Here is a 26,334-nt window from a genome sequence, read left to right as displayed (position 1 = left end):
ATGCTGAATTGGATGTAGAGAACACTCCAAGAGAGATCCCTCCCAAACAAACCTAGCAAACATCTTTTTCATGGCTTCGAGTAGAAAGGAGGTCAGACATATCGGCCTAAAAGACTTAAGTCGATCCATGCTAGACCTCCCCTGCTTCAGTATAAACACTACCCTAGATACCCTCCAGGGCAGAGGAATGGTACCTGAGGACCACAGAGGCCCGGAAAAGCCTGCACAGCAGGGAAAGGAGAATATCCAACCCTTGCTGCAAGCAAACTGGTCTCACTCCATCTCTCCCAGGAGACCTATAGATTTATTTGTACTTTAATTTAATATGGACTAAACAAGTTAATCGCCCACTCAATCCTTCTGAAGATTACTACATGGCATGCTAAACTCCATTGTGAGTGAGCGGTGCACCCCGCAGGTCTCCCTCCACAGCTGAGTGGTTGATCCTTGTCATAAATGATAACAATCCAGAAAAGTGTGTTCACATCATGACTCTCCAGTTTAGTAATATGTATACTTGCGATCGCTAATTTTTATTTTATCTATACGTTGTACTTTGTGTTGTACATTAATAGATTTTTGTAAATAAAAATATATCAATCCATTCACACATAAATGGGAATATATTCTGGAAGCTCATTTTATAATCTACCATTTTTATTATTTAACAGGAGAAGGTAGAGATTATGTCTAATAAGGTAATTTTAAATATTTTCATTTCCCTGAATCTCTGCAATTTGCTTTAAAATAGTGTGGCGTTCTTAGGCTTTCCCCTCCCCACCCCCACCAAAAAGGATAAATAAGTTAAGTAGAATTCAGATGAAAGTATTTGGTTTATTTGTTGATTGTACTGAACAGACTTTGTGTACCGGCAAAATCATAGCCTCATACCAAAAGACCTCTGACCTGTAGTGCTGGACTGCATACTACCCATGGTAGTGCTGTGTTGGTATTTGTTTGTTTTTTTTCTTAATTGGATACGTGTATTTTCCAAACATCGAGGAAAGGAAAGTTATTGGATATACACGATGTTGTGTTGACACATTGAAAGACAGAGATAAAAACTAAGGATCTTAAAAAAAGTGGTAGCGATAAATTGTCACAAAATTTCTCGCATATTGCTAGCGACAAAATTTGCTAGACCACCGCAGACTTGTGGCATTTCTTGCAAATACAGCTGGTGACGATAAACCATCACCTGTGCACTCGGTGTAAGGATTAAATACAGTATTACAGTTGTTTATTTGGTTTGAAAATGGACTAGAGAATCAAAAATTGTCTACTGGAATAAGCGGGAATTTGAAAAGAAGTTGAGTGGCCACCCTTTTTATTTATTTAAACATTTTAATAGTTAAATAGATAAAAAATAGTTTATTAAAAGAAAGGAGAATTAAAAATTACACTTGTTAAAATTTATCTCACGACAGTATCTTTATTATTCTTGCACACATACATATACATTACTATTATTATTTAATTGTTGGTGATCATATAGTATAAAATTTTGCAAAATAAAAGGAAAAATAATTCAATTTTGTGTAAACACTAATTTATGTTACATTTGCATATATGGATTCTGCAAAAGCTACTGACATCTACTAAGACATGTAGATAGAACTACTTAGTAACAAAAGAAAACCGAATGCAATGATTGTGAGCATTTTAAAATCTACTAACACAATGCAAATATTTTGATTTTTGAAAAGCGATTATAACTGACAGTTGTATATTATTCCCCCATGCTAAATAAGTCTTAAATATATAGTGTATTTAGTAGTAATATAAAGAAGTAACAGATTTTTATGTTTTTATTGCCATTTCCAATTTGTTTTCATTTTATATTTATGCAGTGTATGAATAAATTAACACTCAAATTGGAATATTTTCATAAACACTACCTAATTGACTGTCTATGTTTTGTTTATTAAAACACTAACTTCTATAATGTTCACTCAAAGTAAATAGGTGTGTATTTGTGTGCGCACATGAGTGTATACATGCAAATAAAAACTCCTGTAAGGGTGTTTGCAGTCTTAGAAAAAAATCTCCTTTATCTCTTACTCAATATTCAGTATTATATGTTTCTGCAATTGATTAGCTTCACCTAAATGGCTAAGCATTAGCGAAGCCTATTTTTTGAAGAGCTAGAACATGTCATTTCTGCTTTTCTGTCTGTCCGCACAATTTCTCGAAAATAAACTGATCTATGTACGTGAAATTTTGCATGAAGCTTTATTTTTATATAAGCAACACTGAGATGTATGATAGAGGCATGTCACTCTATTGGATTTAGTGAGTGTTAGTGAATATTTTTAATGGTACTGTGGGTAACTATGATGGTAACGAGACAATATCAGAATAAATAAATTTGTAAACAAACTGAGTAGAATCAAATGATATTTTAGCATGCAAGAGTTTTTATTCGTAGAATGAAAAGAAAAGATGGTAGAGTGAAAAGTAAGTCCTAAACGTTGGTGACGAGATTTGATTTCAGCGCACTCTTGCGTTGTGGTACCCACCCTAGGACACCAAAACATTTATAATTATAATACTACTATGAAACCTGACTTAATGAACAAAAATGTGAATTTATAATTCGGCAAGGTATTGCAAGAAAGATTTCATCTGTAGACTTGATGAGTTGTATAACTATGCATGTCCAACCATGAAATTTGGCTGATCTCCATTGGAGCTTCAGTAGGCTAACACAATTTGCTTTTTTCTACCGGGGGGACATAAAAATGTCTTTTATGTATGATTTTCCATAGAACATCTTGAGAATATCAAGCTACGGATTTGAAATGTTGCATACAACCTCAGCAAAGCCTTTTACACGATATATGGTGTGGTATACTCCTACCTTGTAGAAAGCTCTTAAATTATTTATTATAAATGGTGAATGTTTAGTATACTTAACTGCAAATATTTATCTGTGATATTCTAATAAAAATGTTTGATTTGCCACGCTGCCTGGACATCAGTAAGTACGAGCTATTTCCACAGAATCAACATGGAAGCATCTTTTTGACACCTTCACCAAGCGATCTGCCAATGACTCCAGTGACGATTATCGACGTGCCAGACAATTCCGGTAATTACATCAATGATCGCAACCAAGAGAATGTGAAGCGCTCACAGGCCCGGCCCGGAGGTGCAGTCAAAGTCACGGATGAGGGGGGGAGGGGGGTCAAGGTGAGGTTCCAGGATGAGATTCTCTCACAGGATGACTTAGATGACCTACCCAAAGTAGAAATACAGATCACGGAAGATGGGACCATACAAGTTATTAGCGACAAGGAAACAACAGTTTGAGACAAACCGGAGAGCATTTGCTCAGCGATACCGGAAATTTCATGCTTCCACAGAAACTAACCTTTCCAATAACAAACAAGCATACCACAACCTATTTTATATGTTTTTAAACAATTCTAACTTTCAATTCTAAGGATTTTCAAAAAAATAACCTCTTCTATTGTGACAAAAAGAGTTTAGTTTTTAACCAATGTTTATAGACAGTTGTTATTAAATTGAACATTTAACCTTGCATGAAAGTAAGTTTCATATTTCAAATTGAAATTGAAAAATATTTAACTTATCTAAAGAGTGAAATTAAATTAAATGTTGATGTAGTTATTTGAATTTGAGTCTTTGTTAAAAGAAAATAACACTAAATAATAATTTAATATTTTGACCTAAACACATTATGCTACAATTTAATTTAAATCAAGAAACAATATTAGAATTGATGTTGCCTCTTTTACCAGTAATGGATCAGTTAATAAATAATAACATTATAGATGTCATATTTAATTAGGTGCAGACTCAAACAAGGATTATATATATATATATATATATATATATATATATATATATATATATATATATATATATATATATATATATATATATATATATATATATATATATAATAAAATTTTGTTTACGTAAACAAAACTTCATTATTGTTTACGTTTTATAGTTTTATATTAATTTATAATTAAAACTTCCTGACTACCTAAAATGTCCTCCAAATAATGAATCAAGGTTGTGAATAATTTGGTGTTCAAATAATATTTATATACAGCATAATTAATATTTTAAAATGTATTATTCAGGCATCTGTGAAAGAATATTTCATGTATGCTTGTCTGTTGAATAACTGCACAAGCACTGAGTTTTCTTATCGTAGGTTTTTATCAGATTCTTCAAATAATATCACTAATTTGGCTGCACAGTAAATTCATAGATTAATAATTAGAACACACATATATAGATTAATGGTATTGAAATTACTTTTGAATTATGCATGTTCCCAGCATTTAGTTGAGGAATATTTAATTCCACATAATTTTTAGTTTAGTACTAGTGTTTTCGTAGTGATATAATAGTCTTTTTACCATATAAAATGTTAGTTTTAGCATGTTATTTAAGCAAAGCCATATATTTTAGTACAAAATAGTTATACTACGATATAAGCTAATGTTGGCCCTACATTCTTCAGTATTATATATTTCCCTATTCATTATATTGTGCGTTGTACAGACTTGTTCCTAATTTCTTCTAGAAAACTAGGTCTTTCTACTGAGTTGTGCCAAATACTTGTCAGTGTTGCTGTAAATATTCTGTTGTGTGTAGAAAACTCATGTGTATTAGCCATTGTTGTATAGGTGCATCTTGTATTTTTGTGATACTTCCGTTAGTTGTTTTGGCATGCCATATTGTTATGAAAAGACAGTGATGGCAATATGACAATCATTTTTATATTTTCTTGTGACATTATTTTGAGTTTGAATTGTTTTTAGCATACGGTTTTGAAACTTGTTTTTAAAGTTTTAGTATTATCAAAGTTATAGTATTGAATGCTGAGGTGGTGTTCGGATTCTTTAAAACAATTTTATAACAAGATTTAAATTGGTACTTACATGGTTTTAGCTGACTAACGATTTATTTGTTAGTTTTGTTCAGTTGTGTTGGTGAAGCTACCAATGCACGTCTTTCTGATATGAATGTGGCACTGTGTCACTGTTTCGACCTCACTCTCTGTTATAATTTCTGTTTTTTATTCAATCCATAACAACATAGTATAGCCATATGGACACAGATTTAACCACAGTACTTACACAGAGTATAGTCATCAGAATAATTAACCCATTGCGGATCAACGACGTGAGGGTGACGCGGAGCGAGGCGTGGACCAAAAGCACAATGACGTGACCCTCACGCGGATGACGTGGTACGGATGACTCATTTGTTTTGAACGCTTATCGCTGTTATAAGTCTCGGAGATTATTTATAGTCCGTTTTCCTGGACTGGCTTCCTATCTTATCTCTGGTACCTGTCCACAAATACTCCCCTCGTTATCGGTCAATAACGTTTTTATTTGCGACAAATTGTTTGTCTGAGTCGTACAGTCGTGGCGTTCGATTTTCCTTTGCCTCGTGTGCGTGTACGTAAATAAAATGGGTGATAATTTACGATCATCTGAATTAGATAGACTATTATTAGAAAGTGGAAGTGATGAAAGTGATATCGATAGTGTTATTGAGGATGGAGACGATTCTATCACGCGTATAATTGTTTCCGTGACTATCACACCAAAATCCACTACTAAGACAAAGACAGTCTCAATATTTTGTAAATATTAGATTAGTTGTTTCTTGAAGTGACAGTTTTATTAGAACATTTTTTTATTGTGTAAAACGTTTGATCCGTCCTACATCAAGCAGCTACAACACGCAAAAAACGTAGGTAAAATGTTATGTACCTGTATTTTTACATTTGTTCAGTATAATATACTTGTCTAATATGATCTGTATAATGTTTATATAACTAAATAACAACATAAACAAACAAAACATGTATAATTATATACGCTGGCCTAATTAGCGAGCGCGCTAAGCAGGCAGGTAGGCGTGCAAACACTGCGGGTGCTGCGTTGTAATACGGATTAATTCGTACTCTAAGGCCCGCGCGCGCGCCGTTTTCACGATCCGCAATGGGTTAAACTGGGCTGTGACGGGTTAATTATAAATTGAACTTTTAAATAAGTAAAGTGTCTTTAGCCACAGACAAGACTTCGTGTTACTTGTGATTTTATGAGAGTGACTGGAGACCAGCGAGCAGCAGTAACAAACAGCTGTAACTTGCCACTAGGCTTAGAGCAACGTTCAGATTTTGAATGCCACAGCAAATAAATGATCCCTCTTGTTTGTGTATTATGAGGCATACTCAGAGTGCTGTCTAAAAAATGAATAAAACAATTTTTTAAGGCAATTTTATCTACATATGAAAGAGCACAACTTCAACTATTTTCATACTTAACAGGTGACCAGCTGTTTTATAACTTCTTCTAAGGAAGTTCCAACCAATTGAACTTGCATTCCATCATGACTCCACAGCATTTTTCTCCTTACTGACGAATCCAAAGCACTTACCGCCTAGCTATTGTTTTATATGCTTGTGATAGTTGTATATTGCATAGGCTGAGCTGTATGGCAAGTGATCAAAGTACTCTCAACAAAACTGCCAGATCACAGTTTGAGTGCCACCATCACTAAGGGGCCGAATATTGTCATGGAGCAACACTATTCCTTTACTAAATGATTAGTGTACTATTTGTTTGTTTTGAATTGCACACTGTTTGTTTTGATTTGAAGAAAGCACCGTCAATGTAAAGCGACCTGTGTTCTTATGGATTTTCTCATGTTTGTCATGAACTTAAAAATTCTTCAAATTTTAAATTTGAAGATATTTCAGACATACTATTGTGGAATACTCATTCCTTTTGTTGTGTTAAATGTTTGTTTTCTTTATTTACAACCTTGCCTAATCCCAAACAGTATTTTCAATGAATTGTGCTTATATTAACAGAGAGTAAGATCATTAACTGAATCGGTATTTGTTAAAAGGGCATCAGTCATGAAAAGTAAACTTTCGGAAAACTTGATAAAACCGATTAAATATTATTTAGCAAATGTAAAATTCCTAAATAAATATGCATTGCATTTTCTGCCTTATTTTTAACATCCCAATATAAAGATTTCAAATTTTTATCAAAATTTCAAATTTTTATGAATTTTTAAAAATGTGTGACTTATGCCCTTTTAACAAATTTTCAATATGTCACATGAAAAAAGTAGTGTCAACACTCATAATTTATAAAAAAAACATTTATTTTTAAAGATACAATGAGTACAGAATTATTGGTATAGGCCTAAGCTTAAATTATGTTACTTAAACAATTTTTTTAAACTCCTTATCATAGAAAAGAAACTAAATTTGTGCCCTATTGTAGGTTTTTGTTGATACTTATCACTCATCTTCTTCTTGCATATTAATATTTTCCATTACAGGCCATTCTAAAATATCATTATAAAATTGTCTGTTCTCATAAGGAACATACTGAATGACTTTTCTTAAATCTTGGAGTTTTGATTTTTTTATAGGCACTTTACCCTCTGGGTAAGCAAGTTCGCTGGGACCAGTAATCCCTGTGTTTGTTAAAGACATGAAAAAGGTGTGGCAATGGAGACCATTAATGGTGGTGTATGCCTTTATGTAGCCTTTTAAAGTAGATTCAAATACAAAATGAAACAGCTTACTGATCCCAAATTTGACTTTTTCTTTGCTTGGTTTCTTTTTTGTTTCCTCTGAAACTGGAGTATTTTTGTAATACTTTATCCACCAAGATTTGAAGTTAGAAATCTCTGAAGCTCTCACCCCCTTCACAAGAAACTTTCCAGGTTTGGCACTTTTTATTATTACCTCAATGATTTCATACATACTGAATATTCTGTCATGCTTATTAAGCATCCTTTTGATTAAGCCGAACTCTCTGTCACAAGGAAGGAAACTGTGACCTCTGACAGGATAAAAGTGCTGAATTTTTAAGAACCTTTTACTGTCAGTTAAAAATAAGAAAAACCTAGTCAATGTCTGGTTCTTATTTTGACCAGCGCAATTGTCCGAAAAAATACGGAGCTCTGTCACACTTTCCGGAACATGTTTAAGGTAGTCATCCAAAAAGGAGCAAACTTCGTTAGGCCCCTTGTGACCTTCTCCTTCATGATAGAGGTAGATGTTGCTGTTTCTACTTTTTAAGTCTGTTATACAAAACACATTCACTGTAAGTTGGCGCAAATAAAACAGTTCCTGCACAGGCACTTTTGGGAGGGAAATGTTTTGCATGTAATCAAATGCAATTGAAAGAATATTGTTTTCTTCCTTAGCATCTTCTGAGGCCTCATACTTTAGCGCAGAATAAAACTTTTGGCTTCGTCGCTTATGTACAAGAAGCTCAGCCACAGCACTCCGTTTTGCAGCTTCATTCAAGTGCGGAGATTTAATTTTTAGCTTAAGCTCTTCACATGTGCAACATGTGTCGACTTGAGGCCGACCAAATCTGAGATTAAAATTATCTTTAAAAAACGTGTAGTAAAAACTATAACTCACCTTCTTTTCAGGGTACTTCTCACAAAACAAGTTATACATTATTTTTAAATTTAATTCCGCATTCAGGTAAAATTTGGTTCCTCCCAAATAGTGGGATTCCTTCACAGGAAATGAACTAATATGTTCTCTAAACCAAGCTTTTTATTTCATCGGACACGGAAAAAGACACTGCCTTTCCTCTTTTATCTTCGGGAGTTTTGCAGGCCTTCTTGAGTTCTCTGATTCGCCGGACTCTTTTAGTTGTAACACCAAAAGCATTGACAAAAGCATTCAAACATACTATATGTCTTGAAGTTCCAATCAAAAGGTGATATTTGAAACTAGCACTGTTTTTTCTTGGATTTTCATTTCTTGGTCTACGTATTGCCACTTCCTCCACATCAATAAGTCCATATAGTAACATGTCTTGTTCATTTTTCGTACCGAGGTCGTGAAACCTAGCAAAAATCTCAGTCACGTTGTCCTCTGGAAACTCTCCCAAGCAATTTCTCTTGCATCTGTAACAAAATGAGAGTTTTAGGCTAATGTAAACCAATTATTTCAGTAATAGCCTACTTAGGGCTCAGACTTGTAACTTGATGTAGCTCTGAGGATTTTATTATATAAGTTATTTAAAAAAACACACCAATTATATTGGTAAACAAAGTTTATAAGTTTATGTTGATAACCTCATTTAAATTATTACTTACCCACAAGTAAATGAAGGCTTCTTAGCTGGAGTTTCATTGCCTTTATGGTTCACATATTTCTCCCCTTTGATAATGGATTTCCTTATTTGATTCCTTTTGTACTCACTAGGATCTGTAAACTTCCTTTTACAAGAAACATCATAATTAACACTTTCCATATTTTCTATCATATTTTTCTACTTGTTTACTCTGTTGAATTAACCAATGAATCTGAAAACTATAACCTTAAAACTTGCTCACAATATTCAAGCTGCTAGACAGCTGTTTCCATGTTAACAGCTGTAGCTAAACAAAAGTACAGCCAACATTTTTAGTTAAAAGGGCATGAGTCATAGACTGATGCCTTTTTAACAAATTACACAATATTCAACCTTGTGCTGTGGGCTTATTACTTGATTGACTGATGCCCTATTAACACAGAATGTAGATCTAGAAATAAAGAATCCAAATCCACCAAAAAGTGGAATTGTGAAAAAAAGTGACTGATGCCCTTTTAACAAATACCGATTCAACTATATTAATTACTACAAATCTAGTATAAAAACTATTGTATTTAAATTTAGTACTGAAGAATATAACTGCATTGTTACTTAGTAATACTTTTTATTCATAGATTTGACCATCACCATAAATAGAAATGTTGTTTTGTATTTTATATTAAAATCATTTTTAATGCCTTAATTTACTTGTAGGGTCTTAGAAAAGTATTTTTGGTGTAGCAGTTTGAGTATTTAAAATACACAAGAATTACTTCAACATTAACCAAATTTCAAAATATTTTATCTTGGTTTTCTTTTGAATGTTTCAAAAGAATGTTAACATTTTTCTAAAGTTTTATCAATTAACTAGCAGTTACCTGTGCTTTTGTACACAACTTCGCGGCTTTTTACATGTATGAGCACTGATGGTTCAATTGAATTATATTTTTGATGCCAATGTTGAGTTTGCCTTCTTGCTATAATCAGAAAAATATTTTTAAAAGCGTATATTTATGGTCATTGCAATTTGCTCCAGCCATAGTATTTTTTGCTCCATAGTTGATTTTGTCTTTTTCCCAATCATAAAAATATATATATACATACACAGCTCTGTAAAGCCTGCTTCTGTTAAATGGCAACTAAGATAGGTTTAATATGCCAAGTTTTTAAATGTATAGTAAAAGTTAGATTACTTTGTCTTTTATATCTGCAGTGTTAGTAGTTACCCGCTCAATGCTCTCAATTTAGTAGGTGTTGCACGTGTATGACCACTGCTGGTTCGAGTTAATTCTATTTCCTACGCCAATATTGAGTTTGCCTTGTAACCATGATCAAGAAAATATGTGAAAAAGTGTATATTTATTGCAATTTACTTCATTCTTAGTATTTTGTGTTCCACAGTGGATTTTACCTCATTTCTCGATCAAGAAAATACATTTCACAGATCAGAAAAGTCTACATCTGTTAATAAAAGACAACAAACAAATTTAGGGTAAAAGTTAGATAGTAACCTAGACCTATATAACCTATATAATTTGTTAAAAATGTACAGTTAAAAGTATATTAACAATAAAACTATTTACGTATTTCTTTCTATATAAACTGAAAAATAATTTTTAAATATTTTAGAACATTTAGAGCTGCAATAGGCACAATAGTTCAAAAGAAAAGTCCAGCAAACTTTTATCTAGCATTGTTCTTCCCAACTGCTTCAAAGGGAATCTTCAGTGTCAAATTCTGACCATCTTATATATTTTAGGACATTTTTTAAGGTACTTACCTGAACGCTGAAATCTAAAAACAGCGTGAAAACTTTCGGTTACTTCTTAGAGAACGTACACACTATAAATGTATGAAATTGAAAATAGAGATTAAATTAATTAAACATGCTTGTGCTGTCACAAAACCATGTTTATGCCAAACAGTTGATTGACAGGCTCTTTCAATTTATATTTCACAACTTTTGAGACCTAGATTGGATTTTTCGCTACCTTAAAGACCAGTGAGGCGTCGCCCAGCCTAAATTAAAATAGGCCTATATTTATACCACCGTAAGACCATAAGAATGTCTATGTAAAATTTCAGTACAACTTGTTGAATAGTTTCAATGTTAAAGCAAAATAAACAAAGGTACTTTCACATTTATAATATTATTAGGAAAGCAATTAATACTAATACATATAAATCAAACAAATCTGTTAAACTTAATTTTGTGTTTCGCAGAGATTAGAATATTTACTTTACTGAGCGAGTTGCTGGCTAGCAATGAAATCTATTGTGTTTATAATACATTTCTTATACACTTTTATTTAAGAGGAAACATGAGTTTGCTGCTGGCTACACTTCTGAAGTTCCATTTTTAAGATGAATATATAATTCGTCTCAAATCTACAAATGTTTTATAGAAGCTTAGATTTGTGTGTTAATTTTATTAAATTGTTAAAAATTTGATTATCTGTTAATATTTATAATTTATATTCAGTATAAATTTTCCCATAAGGAACTCTATTTTGCACATAATTATAAACCATTAATATTAATAATCATATTTTTAACAATGCATTAGCATTGAGACACTAAAATCTAAGCTTTTATAATGGAACATTCTAAGCATTCTTGTTGTTTGTATATTTGATATTTTTTCAAGTAAACAAAAGAAACATTACTCAGTTATATTAACTGTCATACTATTTAACATGATATCATATTTCATGTTGGCATTATTATGAAATTAAATGATTGAATACTATATTTGGTTGCAGTCATTTTTTTTTATTTATGAATGAAAAATGCCTTTATTAAAGAGGCGGAGTTAGGGCTCTTAAGCCCTCTCTACCACTCAACCTCATATTCTATACAGAAAATTTATAATAGTTTATACAATATTGTGTTAAATTATTTACTTATTCTTTAAATAGAAAAAACAAAATTGCTTAACCCGTACAAAATTAAATTATCTTAAAGTAAAAATCTATATATTTAAATGAATACTTAAAATACAAAAGAAAAACTTTATACATTTTATGATAAATACAAAACAATTCAAAATGAAGAGCAAGAAAACATTCAATCACTGTAACACACCGATTGACCACATGACTGCAACAAGCAGCACCCCCTGTCACCCCCACAGGCCACCCCGCAGCAAGCCCCAAACCCCGCCCCGAAGCGAGCACGGTCCTCAATAAATCTGATATTTATATGTATTAGTAACAGTTATTAATAATGATTTACAAATTCTGTGAGTTGATATTCCACTTTTGAAAATTCAAGTTCGTTTCTATTGTATATATTGATAGGATTGTGTTATCTTATTTTTATAAATTATTTTACACAAATATACCTTATAATAGTTTGTGGCATTTAATTTCATTTTATTAAACCTTAAATAAAAAAATAATGGTTATATTGGAACACTTAATATATTTACGAGGGTCGTCCAGAAAGTAAAGAACGTTTTGTTATAAGTCAATAAAAACAAAAGATAAGAGCATGAAAATTTATTTATAAATACTTATAAACTTACTCTATTTTTCTACAAAATCGCCGGAACTGTCCAGGCACTTGTTGTAGCGTGGCACCAGTTTTTCTATACCGACGTTATACTGTTCTGCCGCCAAGGAATGAAGCCACGTTTTTTACTCCTTCTTTGAGGTCTTTGTCACCCAAAACTCGGAGCCAGATCTGGACTATACGGAGGGTGTCCGAAGATTTGCCATTTGAAAGAATTGAGTTCTGCTTTGGTTCGTGCACTGCAATGAGGCCGAGCATTGTCATGGATTAGCACCACTTTCGACGACAGCATTCCGCGTCGTTTGTTCTGAATAGCGCGGCGAAGCCGATGCAAGGTCTCGATGTAGGCCTCTGAGTTGATTGTTTCGCCTCTCGGCATGAACTCCACATGGATTAGGCCTTTTCGGTCCCAAAAAACTGTTGCCATCAATTTCCTGGTGTTCAAATTTGGTTTTTCTTTCCTGTTTTTTGTTGGTGAATTCGAGTGATGCCATTCCATTGACTGGAGCTTTGTCACCGTAAACTGCCTTAATTTGCCTATAAATTTCAATAGGTCGAACATTCTGTGCATTCAGAAACCGTATCACACTACGCAGTTCACACTTGGCGGGATTTTCAATTAACGCCGCCATTTTAAACTTTCACAGGAGACGCAAACGTGACCTCACGGTACCGCTACTCAGCTCACACTGATGCAGAAGGTGTGGCTAACGAACAAGCTATCTACCGTGGTGGTGGGTGAACTGCGCCGCCCGTGATGCGCAATCGTTCTTTACTTTCTGGACGACCCTCGTATATATCTATTCATTTATTATACGTTTATTTATTACATTTATAAATAACAACTGCCTCATTCAGTTACAATAAAGATTTATTCACTAAAATTACTTGCTTCGTCTCCACTCAAATCTTGATTTCTGTGTATAAACCCATGGTACAGATATTTTTATCAGAATGTACAAAATCTGTAACTTTTGTATATTTTATATTAAGGGTTAAATTAGTTGTATACATGTATTTATGACAAGGATACTAGAAAGAAGATAATTTTGTATTATTTTTTACTGGAAATAATTTTTAATATGCCATCAATAATAACTACAGTATTTAATCAGACTCAAACACTTTTTGAAGCAAAAAATTCTATGATTTTAGGTTATTAATCTATTAAAAACTGACCAATATTGTTGCTCAAAGTGGATCCATTGAGTTGATCTCTATTATATTTTTTTTTGAATCCAAAGACTTTACAGGTACTTTTCTATTGGAGTAGCTTGAAAGGTGAGTTCAAAAAAGTTTATGTCAGTTTTTTGTACTTGCACGAAATGTTGTTCTGATGGACGTTCTTGTTTGCAGGCCCTGAGACCTGTTTGCCTGTGAAGCATCTTGCCTTCTTCTGTCCCCGAACCAAAATGCCTGCCCTAGTCTAAACCCATGCATGCTGGTAACGTACCACGCTACTAGCTAGTGTACCCGATTTGCTTTGCTTCAGGGCCATTTTATTTTCATTATTTCCTTCCTGTGACAGTAACAGTTGGAAGATTTTGTTACCATGTATCACTTTGTTGTTGGTACCATTTCATTGCATTTATACTTTTCCTGTTTTCAACCCTTCTCTTATCAGTAATTTTTATTTTTTCTCAAGCCCTATATAAGTTTAAAATATTTTTGTATTGTAACTTTTAACATAACTTATTTATTATTGAAATCACTTTTCACATAGTGACATAGCATACCACTAACACTTTCCCCAATATATTTCACTTTTAATTATTGTAAGATTGCTGAATGTTTTATTAAATATATATTTCATTGTATTATTTGGTTAGTTTTTTTACATATCGGTGATAAGGATACTTTTTATGCATCTTTATTACTGTATTTTTATTTTATATACCATATAGTAGTTAACTATGCATTTGCCATAGCCAAATCTCTGTGTAGATTTTGGATTTTGCCTCAACATCAAATCTGTACATTCTACCAGCTTCTTCTTATTGGAATATAATACTAAATTTATAAACAAACACTCGTATAATTATTGAATTTTTTGTGAGTTCTTTCGTGTTCTGATCCATATAACTGAAGTAAAAGTTTTATTTTAGTTATGTGGGTCTGATTGTGTGTTCCTTGAACACAAAAGGACTCACAAAAATAAAAATTTAATAATTGTTGGAGTGTTTGTTTATAAATTAAGTATCAAATCTGTATTTAACATTCATTAATTTATAACTAACCGACTATAAATAATTAAAACTTCACAACTTTAATTTTATTCTTAGGCTAACAATAGTGATGTAAAGTATATGTACTCTTTTATTTCATCATTTACTTGCCTGTTAGTTTGCAGAATAACCCTAACCAAATTTGTTTTTATAGTTGTATAATTATAAGAGACAGACTAAATAGTTTTGCAAACTAGATGATAATGTTATTAGTGATATCAATATAGTATTGTTTAAATGAAATTTTTCTATATTTTTGTTTGCATCTCTGTATTCTGATAATTCTTTATACATTGTCAATGCGTGTTTTTATTATTTCATTTTAACAATGTTACAACATTACACTAGTTTTCAGTAACAAATTTATACTTGTTGTTTATTTGGTGGTCTGTGAATTTGATCTCTATCCTTACTGTAGTGTTCATTCAGTAGTACTTAAACTTCATATAAAAGTATGTAATAAAAATTCACAATTATGAGCTTCTGCAGAATATGAAGTAGTGTTACATACACACACTAATTTTAGTTTACATTCAATTAGTGCTGTTTGATTAAATCCAGTAACTTTTGCTTACACATGAGTTTTACATGTTGTGTCATTAAGAAAAAATGGTAATGGCCCAGCAGAGTTTAATGTTAAAAACTGACAGAATTACATAATACGTGATGTAAACAGCATATGGTACAGTAGTATAATCTACCAAGTTCTGTTATTTGCATATTAATTAATAACAGTGGATACAATCCAATAATATTTGCACTAAAGCCTTACAATAGGAAGTTTTCATGTAGTAGATTTTCCTTATCACTGGCTATTGTCTCTTACGCATTTATATTAAACCTGTGTATGAAAATAAAAGTGGAAGATAACGAGATAGTCGGGAGGTATTAAGAAAGTATTGACTAAATGCCTTACAACCATTATTTTCTAACTCATAGTGTGTAATTAAGTTACAGTATTACATTTTATAATTTCTGAATAGAAGAGTTAGAAAATCCTAAGTGATTGTCATTTAAATGTTTTTTAATATCTTTTAAAGATTTGATGAATACACTTCCCTTTGAAAATGCATCGTTAATTTTGAACTAAGAACTAAGATTTAAAATGTTATACATTAAACATTGTTAATAAGTTGCAAACATGGCTGTTAAAATATAGTATGTATGTTGCTTGTTAAAATTACAAAAAATTGATAAGATCACTATATTTAAAAATGCTTATTGTTAATATGTTGCTGGGTAAAAATAAACAATCACTAAATTTTTTTTATATATGTAAAAATTAAAGGGATCTATTGAACACATTTTTCTTGTATAGATTATTTTTATCAATATACAATGAACATTTAGGGACTGTGATATAAAAAGCTGTGTGTGTTATGAGTAATTATGAGTTAAATTTTATTGTCAGTTCATAGATTAATAAATGCACCAAAAACCGTTTATAAAGTTATTGTTTTTTGTGATATTGCTATTACTAAATTGTGTATAATGTTAAAATATAAATTATTTAACAAACTTGAGTTTACTTTATCCTTATGTACATTTCCCTTTAAACCTCTTCTATTTTGATAGTGATTAAATTATTGATCTGGTTTTTACTGAGTGTATCTTGATTGTTTGTTTGATGCCCAGTTCTGGATAAACCCAGTATTTGCATCAAAGAAATAATAAAGATTTATATGAAATAAAACACACAAACCTGTACAAAAAAAGGCCCATTCCTATCACCCTTCCTTTTTATTTCCGCCATCTTGTTTCTTTCTGCCGTGACGATTACCATTTGGTATTGGCCTCTGGTCAGTCGTAGGTGGTTGGTAGTGAAGTTGACACACAACAGGGTGGTTGTGATTCCTGACATAGGCGTGCTACAACGCTTTGGTATAATTTGTTTATTTTAATGTAGTTATATATTAGGTTAGTTATATAACCTGAAGAAGAGATCAGATTGCAGATCTCGAAACGTAGTGTTACTGATTTTTTTCACTGAACGATGGCAAATGTGGGGAAAATTCCTGTTTCCTTCACAATCTTTCCATTGTCAAAAATAAACTTCAAGCAAAGAATTTTCATTATTTGTTGCTAAATATTGTTACAGTTACAATAAAATTCGTCAAAGTATATTAAAAATTCTAGGCAGGTTACAAATGAATTTGAAAACTGTTAACACAACAAAGGTGTATAAACTAAATTACTATAGGAGAAATATAATTATTTTGAGAGACTGTATCACTTTAAAATTCATAGGCATTAATAAATAACAAGAAACAAAACAAAATAAAAAATTACAAATAGTCAACAATAATATTCTGTTTTATATACATGTGACTATTTTTTTGTTTTTTTTTTCAAGTCTAGCTCTTAATAATTCTAACATATTTACGCCTGGTTTCATATGCATGTACATCCTCTCTAATTTTATAATTTTGCAGGTTTGTTTTAACATCTAATAAACAATAATATATGTACAAACAGTGCAGTGTCATAATTTTTAATTCTTTAAAAGCAGGTAGACATGATTTCCGATCATAAAAACCTGTAATTATCCTTATTGCATTTTCTTGCCAGACAAAAACTCTATTAGCATAACAACTAATACTATTTCCTTATAAGGTTTTTCCATAGTTAAATGGGTGCCAAAATACATAAGAAGAAGTTGTTAAACATACCTTTGGTGATACAGTTCTTTAATTTACATTGAAGAAAATTATTCTGGTTAATTTATTACCAGAAAAATTATGTACATGGCTTTCCCAGTCTTATCTACTGTCTAGTACAATCCCTAGTAATTTTATGGGTTTGAAACAAGTGTGAATGTTACTATCCAATGAGAAAACAATATTCTTTGTTTTACTATTATGTACAACTAGGCTGTTGGCATGATCACCAGGAGAAGAGCACAGGGTTTATACAATAAGAATAAGAAAGAATACTCACACCATTTGTGACCAAGTACAGATGTGAACCTTCTGTGTTTTATTTTTGTGAAACAAAAAACAAGTACAGAAACAAGCTTTTCACGTTTGGTTGTTGTATTAAAGTATCAAGCTATTAACCCAACTTATCAGAAATTATTAAGTACAAAATAAATTAAATTTGTCCTCTTAGTCACGGAATGAAAAAAAAAAAACAACTTGCCAGTTTAATTATGTATTAAAATAAAATAATTCAATAAGTTGGTTGAACATTTTTAATTTACTCATAAAAAATGTGATACTTTTTCTCTTATTTTATATTTTTTTCAATTAATTCCCTCGCAACATTTTATTACTGAGTAAGTAGTTTATGTTTAAATAAATGTCACTTTTTTCTTAATTGTAATAATTTAAATATTGCTCCTATTAGTAAATATCTTAACAAACAAGTTTTTTAAAACAGTGTTTACTTTTTTGACTATTAAATATGAAATGTTTTATTCATTCAGGCATAGTATCTTAATTGTTAACTGTACTTTCATAAAATTAGATTTCCTGTTCGTTTAATACTGGCCTTAATTACTTTTAAAGCAAAAGAAACTGAATCAATAACATCTCAATTTACGCACATTGTGTGGTTTGATTATTATTATATTATTGACAATATACAACCAAATAATTATATAGAAAATGTATATTGTAGTGCAAAACATTCTACTTACAATTAGTCTAGGTCCATAAAAAACATTTAAAAAGGTACTTGATTTTTGGTTTTCCAAACCACGTAAAATGTTACTAAAAGTGTCTATCAAATTTAACGTTCCATGTTTTACGTAACATAAAACACAAAAAACTGCACGTTACATGTTATGTTAAAACAAATTATTACCACACAAAATTCTATGTTCAGATTACGTAACATGAACTTGAATGGTTGTGTTTTACTTTGCTACTTAACGTAATTTAGCCCATGTCAATTGTGTGTTGCCTTGGTTAACAGTATTTTACATAGAATATCTGTCTGTCCCAAAAGTGGTCTAGGAACCTCATATTCATATCTACTTATATATATATATATATATATATATATATATATATATGAACCTTACATACAATTTGGCTTATGTGTGCATTTAAATATATTAACTGTCATCTCTCATTGACTACCACTAGTTAAAGAGTTACCAAAAATATTTATTAAAATTGTCCCACTTTTGTTCATCATATGCAAAGTTTCAATTTTAACAGCTTAACCAATCCTGATACATTTTTTATCTTATACAGGATTCACTTTCTACTGCATCACAGCTTTTCATTCCATTCAGTAGAATCAGCTGATTATCATTTGTTTACACAACAAGAAATTCTTCAAACAACTACTTTCCTTTGGCAAAAATATTTGAAATTAAGTAATGGCAGTTTATGAGAATGTTGAAAGGCTGTATGCATGGATTGATGAAATTCCTCTCTCCAGATGTAAGAAGAATTTAACAAGGGATTTCTCTGATGGAGGTAAGTCTAGCATACTAAGGTTAAAAAGCATATAGTTTTAAAAGCAGTACATTATGTTTTATTCAGAATAAATTTGAACTAAGAAAATGAATGATTGTTACCATTTCTATACCAAACACCACTGTCCCAAAGTTCAATGTTATGACGCTTTAAGAGTTGGCTATAATGAAAAGATCTTGAGTTCTATCCAATAAGAATATTTTTCATACATTCTAAACCATTGTACAAAGATATTGAAGGTTAACACCTACACTGCAGGTTTATACTGAGTAGGTCTGAGCAGCCTCAGAATAACTCTAGACTATACAACATCTGCCACTGTCCAGTCCAGTGGTGTAACTAGGGGGGGGGGGGGGATGAGGAGGATAGAATCCAGCTAAAAGCCCTAAACAGTTTTTTAAATATACATAAAACAGCAATCCAACTTGTTTTAAATACAGAAATTAAATATTTTACTTGAATTAAACCTATTTAATTTATTTCATACTTCCAGGTGTGATATGCTTTTCAATCAGATTCATTTCCCCCTAAGCCAGTCCTAGTTACACTGATGCCACAGCCAGTGTGTTAATTTATACATTTTAAAGGAATAATTTATATGCATCATGTTACTGCTTTCAGAATTCAGAACATGTGATAACATTACATAAATTGCTATAAAATAAAAAAAATCTTTTAATTTAAAAACTTGGTTATCAGCTTATATAAATCATGATTTATTGGAAATAAAAAAATATTTTAATGTAAAATGTTCTCTTAGTATATAAAGGGTGATTTAAAAAGAGCACCGGTTTTGATATATCAAATTAAGAGATTTATTTTAATGAAAATCTGAAATCAAATACATAAATATGTTCATCTAACCTTCTGATTTCATGTATGAAAAATAATGTCATGCATGTGTCCTCCTCTGCTACGCTGGCACGCAACAACTCTGTCCATGAAATTAGCCATGACTGCACGACAAGTTTCCACTTCAATTTGGCCGACAACCCGTCGAATTTCCTCCTTCAACTCATTGATGGTTCGGGGTTTATTGGCATAAACTAATGTCTTTAGATAACCCCAAAGATGAAAGTCACAAGATGTTAAGTCACATGACCTTGGTGGCCATTGATGGTCGGAATTATGAGAAATGACGTGATCCTGAAAGCGGTCACGGAGCAACACAATTGTTTCACGGGCAGCGTGGCAGGTGGCACCATTCTGCTGAAACCACAATTGGTCAATGTCTATATTATCCAAATGAGGCCACAAAAACTCCCTAATCATCGTACGGTATCGGTCTCCATTCACTGTTACAGTTTGCCCTTCCTGATCTTCAAAAAAATTAAGGGCCGATGAAGCCGCCCGACCAAAAGCCGCACCAAACTGTCACTTGTTGTGGATACATTTCCCTTTCATTAATCATGCGAGGGTTTTCTGAACCCCAGATACGGCAGTTCTGTTTATTAACAAATCCATTCCATTGGAAGTGCGCTTAATCACTGAAGATGATATTCATTGCGAAGTTTTCTTCCTCCTGCGAATTTCTCAATATCCAATCAACAAACTGTCGTCTCTTCTGGCAACTTTCAATTGTTGCGTCAGCTGAATTTTATAGGGGTGATATTTGAGATCGTACCGAAGAATTCTCCGTACAGAACAACATCTTAAACCCAATTGTTGAGAACGGCGACGTATTGATTTCGCTGGACTAACAGCCACTCTGTCACGAACCACCTCAATGTTCTGTTCAGTTCGGGGACAACGACGACGTCCAGAACTTTTGAGGTTGACTGTTTAACCCGTTTCTTGAAACTTTTTCATGAGTCTGCGAACTGTTGATTTATTCGGTGCTTCATTACGTCCTAGAGTACCGTGAAGTCGCCTAACAGTAGCCGCATAACTCTCTCCACTCTGATAAAACGTTTTCACTATTAACACTCGTTGCCGCACAAGTAAACTTCTCCATGGTTAGACACAGAATGCACTAATGAGAGAAATATTAGCTGCGTCAACAATCGGAATGTAGTCAGAAATAGAATCAAACATCGTTGCCAACCGATAAAATAAAATTTACCGGTCTTTTCAAAACCGGCGCTCTTTTTGAATCACCCATTATATGAGTCAAATATAATTGGAGTAACTAAATTAAACTCAGGGACGTTTGTGACCCATTATTTAAGAAAACATGCAAGTCCACAACATTCATATGTTTTTGATTAGTATAAACCGCATTCATATAAAATAAATAAATAAGCAGTATATTTTTATTTTATAACTTAATAATATTTTTGAAAAATATTTATAAATAGTAATTAAACCAGGATATACACCTGTCTCATAGGCCTTCAAAATTGATAGTGTAATTTATGTCAATGATTTAAATGTTTTAAGATTTACAGCAAAATTTAATAATAATACAATGTAAAACAATATATTCAATATTGATAGTGTTATTTATTTCAATTATTTAAATGTTTTTAATATTTTTATTTGGTATTACAATAATAAAAAAACATCCTCACCACTGCTAGATTGCTAATCGAATAGGTTCACAATTTTAATTGCTAAAGTATTTTGGTACTAGACCCACGAAAGAAAACTTTTTTTGTACACACAAAGAAATAATGCCACTTTTTGATACTAATAAGTATAAACAAAGAAGTATCATATTTTAAGTCTGAAAAGGATCGAAAGAACTAAATTTTAATCAACTACTTCTAAATTCTCCATAAATTTCTGATTTATATGAAAAGAAAGTGTGACCATTGTTCTCATATTTTATTGCTAAAACTGTACAAAAATAAACAAATACAACAAGGTACATTTAAAGCCTTAGCAGGCCACTGTAATATAATAACAAAAATTACAGAATGTATGACAAATCATTTATTTTAATAAAAAAATAAGATAAATCAATTATTACTTATTATTTTATTCTTTTATATATGCTAATTACATATGAATGATTTCATCACTTTGTTTGTCAGTGTAATATACAAATAGTTTTAAAACTTTAAAACATTATGTATATTTTAGTCCTGATGGCTGAACTTTGTAAACATCTGTTTCCAAAGTTGGTCGACCTTCACAATTACCCCTCAGCCAACAGCCACACAGCCAAGGTAGTAAACTGGGATACCTTGAATAGAAAGGTACGTTCAAGACAACTTTTGTAGCTTTTGAAACATAATTCTGATTTTAGATGGTTTTGAGTGAGATAATGAATGATATTAATACCATGGGTTGACAGACAAGATTTGTGCCCAGAGAATCCCCACTCCAAAAATGTAGGCATAATCCTTTTTTTGGATTTTGAGACCAATCTTGCAATATATTAGCTCGTATTTTGGTAAGGATACCAGGTTGACCGACCTATATTCTGAAAATAAGTTTTTTAATAAAGGATTATGCCAATTAATTACTCAAATTAATTGTACTAAACAAGAGTTTTTAAGTGACAAAGGACTATGCTACAAATTTGAGGTCCACAAAAATCCTTATTCTAAAATGGTAAAAACCAAAAAGAGGAAGTCAATATAATAGCTTAAGTGAAAATGTTCAAGTTTATTTCTAAATTAACTAATTCAATGAATAACTATCACATATTCTGGTAATGTACTAAATTAAATTTTAACGACATTTGATTGAGATCAGTCTGTTACCTCATTTGTTTATTCCATGTTTTTCTCACTTCCAGTACAATTATTATAATTCCAATATTAAAGTTTCTAATTTTTTATCATAATTTTTTTTAATTTTCCTATTGTAAAAGATCAAGCTGAACAATTTTTTTAGACTACAATAAATAAAATAGTTATATATGAATAACTTCGCTTTTTCTTGGGAAGGTTTGATTCAATATGAACACTGAGTTAAGCTCCATTTCACCTTCCTCTTAGTGTAGTGTCCGTAATTGACTCCTAGAATCTGAAATCCACATCTGTCTGAAGAGTTAAGGAAAATCAGTGACAAAGACATTCAAAACTTCCATCAATTTAATATCATGGACACCAAGGATAATCAATTAATTGTACACCTGATGAGATAATGAGAATACCTCTTCATCTAGATTTCACTAGATAGTTGCTGGGTAACCAGACTGAATTCCTTTAGGTGTCAAAACGGTGCAAAGTGTTTGTTTTGAATGTTTTCAACACCACTTTTTATGGTTATCTTTGGACAGATGTGGTCTCCAGATTCCAGGAGTCAATCTGAACCAGTGTAATATTTCAGACACTGCACCAAGCAAAACGTGAAATAGAGCTTAACTCAATATTTACATTGGAATAAGTTAAAATTTAAAAAAGTAACTTAGTCTATTAAATATTATCAAAATATTAATAAAACATGCAACTTTCCACCCCTAAATTTATATTTAATAGTTTACTCTGTCCTTGTTTTATTATTAAAAAGCTAATAAGATGGATTCACAATAAATCATATGACACCAATAAGCGATGATGTGTTAGGTGTTTAGCAAGCTGCACATCCGAGTTACCCAAGAGTTGATCCAGCAGATCGCAGCATGTATTCCGGGTGCTCTAGAATCTGTGCTGATGGCTGTCAAGGAGAAGGTGGAGGCTCAGCAGAGGAAGAATGGAGCAGTTCGGTCTCCTGATGGGTACCAGCAGTTTCGGGGTAATTATGAATTCAGGTTGTTTGGGAATAACAATGTAGAGTCAAAAAAAGTCTAGAGTTTTTACTTCTATTCAGACAGGGTATTGATTATGGAAAAATATCCATTTCTGAGGGGAAATTGTTCAAATACACAACTGCTTTATATTTTTTTCAATAATTATGGATTGTATCCATTTTGTTGTTGTCAAATTTAGAATTATTTTATTTTTATTTTCGAAATCAGATACATTTATTGCAATTTTTGTTAATGTATTCATCATTGAGTTATGTAATGCTGCCATTTTTTTTTTATTTCAAGGATGAGTAGATCATTTGGGATAAGAAAATTGGTTTGATATGGTTTTCTGAATGTTTTTAATCTATGATTGCCATTTTCATTTGCTACTGTTGAGTAAAGGAAGTCGATTTTGTGTTTTAATTTCTTTTTCAAATTTAATCGTGTTACATAAGAAATTTTAAAATGTCAAGAAATTATTTATATCTTCTTCATTACCTTAAAAGATACATACAAAATCTTCCACTTAAGTTATAGATAATTTGTACAATTTCATAACATTATTTAACTTTACTTGCAATTTAGTTCATATTTTATTGAAATACTGATTGCTTGACTTTCTTGTATAAAATAAAGTAGCCTTCTAAATATAAAAATCAATATTAACTGAAATTTTGTGTTTTTTTAGGTGAATGGGGTGACAACATGGTGGCAGATTCATTTTCTGATATTGGGATTTTATCTGAAATTAAAAAATTAAAATCAGAGGTTCAACTAAAAAATGACACAATAGCAGTTCTTAATCAAAAGGCATGTTTGTGTGATCACAATATTATTATAATTATAATCTCTTTAATGAGTATAACTAATTGCTTGCATGCCACAACCTTTTGTTGTACAACAACTGTGGCATGTGTAGTGTTGTTGGTGGGGGTTTAACTCATCTTCTTTTACATATTCAATAAAATAACAACCATTGTAAAGTATACAAATTCTCCAGAATCCAGGGCCATGAGGTTTAAACTAATCAAAGTTTTATTTTACTGCATATGCCTCATCTCACCTTTTTTAATACCTGTCCCTTTTTGATACGCAGAAAGAGCCAACCTGAACAAACCATATTATTTATTTTCCTTACTCATATATATAAACTTCTATGAGGTGCAGTTCCTTCTAGGAATATCCAATGTCTGTTTTCTGAAAGTCAAATATAATTTTTTGACATAAATGCACCCAAGTTAACAATATTCCTAAATAACAAAACATGCACTGTAATTGATCACTCTTTTAAGTTTTACAAAGGAATTGTATGATATGCTAATTAACATATTTATAATAATAAAATTGATTCTAATTAGACACCTAAATTTGGGAGTCTAAATTAAGAATATCCAAAATTATTGTGACCAAATATTTGGGTCTACCCACTCCTGAACTGATTACAACCATTTTAGGAATTTTCTGTCTTGTGGTTGGGTGGGAAAAATCATTGAAAACCAATTATTCCTAAATCAGCAAAATATTGAAAAATTAGTCCTACTTGACATATTTTGATCAAGGTAAGTCGGTTAGTCTTATCCGTCATCTCTATAAATTTAATTTCAATAATTAAAATCAAATAATTTTTTTAGGGAGAATTTTTACAGAAATGCAATTTGTAGTATTAAGTAGTTTGTGAGAAATTAATTTTGAAGATTTATATTAAATGGTTATATTTCAACTGAAAACCAATAATCGATTAAAAACCGTCATTATAATAACTTTGAGGGAGGAGGTCAAAATTGAGTCCTGAATTATAGAAATACATTTTATGATCAACCTGTGTGTTAACAGGTGGTTCATCTGGAGAGCTTGATTGACATGAAGGACAAGAGGCTCAAAGAGTTAATGGCGAGTGTGGACCGTCTCCAGGCGCAGTCGAAGGAGTCTCAGGAGAGTTTTTGTACCACAACAGCAGGAAACTGAATGGTAGTTCTGGAAACTGTAGAGGACACATCTGATCGTTAGTTATCTGCAAGGAATATTTTGTATTGTATTAATACAGTGATTTGTTTTATAAAATTTATTGAGGTTAGTATTATGTGATAGTACAACAAATAAACACATTTACACAAAAAAATGTAAAATGTTCAATATTTTTTCTTTAATACTGAAGAAGGATAACAGTAGTATTCATACAGGTATTAACCCCTGTTTACATGAGAGCCTAAAAGAAATGGAGATTGTTGACCCACATACACAGTAGTAAGAGTTTTTCAACTGAAAGTTAATTGAGGTGGTGGTGAAGGGTTTCAGTGGTATAAATAAAAAAAAGGGAGGGGTAAAACCCACCCAAAAGCCCTGAACAATTTGAAAAATGTTTGTACAACAGAAATCTAACTTGTTTAAAATACAGCAGTTAAAATGTTTACTTATAATTACATCCATCC

At 31.6% G+C, this 26,334-nt stretch overlaps 2 protein-coding genes across 2 annotated transcripts in view; both read left to right on the top strand.

Moving 5' to 3' along the window:
• Window positions 1-16,375, top strand: part of LOC124359746 (nicotinamide/nicotinic acid mononucleotide adenylyltransferase 1-like) — a 40,308-nt gene extending 23,933 nt beyond the window's left edge. The window contains exons 5-6 of the mRNA XM_046812746.1: window positions 2,982-3,192; window positions 13,989-16,375. Coding sequence (XP_046668702.1) covers window positions 2,982-3,192; window positions 13,989-14,012 — 235 coding nt within the window. The 3' untranslated portion in view covers window positions 14,013-16,375. The remainder of the gene's footprint in view (window positions 1-2,981; window positions 3,193-13,988) is intronic.
• A 2,730-nt stretch (window positions 16,376-19,105) lies between these two features.
• Window positions 19,106-26,024, top strand: LOC124359745 (sperm flagellar protein 1-like). The gene is made up of 5 exons (XM_046812745.1): window positions 19,106-19,284; window positions 22,309-22,424; window positions 23,742-23,910; window positions 24,594-24,715; window positions 25,739-26,024. The coding sequence occupies exons 1-5, from the start codon at window positions 19,185-19,187 to the stop codon at window positions 25,868-25,870; spliced, it is 639 nt and encodes a 212-aa protein (XP_046668701.1). The 5' UTR covers window positions 19,106-19,184; the 3' UTR covers window positions 25,871-26,024.
• Window positions 26,025-26,334: the final 310 nt, after the last annotated feature.

Source organism: Homalodisca vitripennis, chromosome 4 (assembly GCF_021130785.1).
Source record: "Homalodisca vitripennis isolate AUS2020 chromosome 4, UT_GWSS_2.1, whole genome shotgun sequence".
In the NCBI taxonomy this organism is placed as follows: Eukaryota; Metazoa; Arthropoda; class Insecta; order Hemiptera; family Cicadellidae; genus Homalodisca; species Homalodisca vitripennis.
The sequence above is the reverse complement of the archived record's forward strand: the minus strand, read 5'-3'. Positions and strand labels throughout refer to the sequence as shown.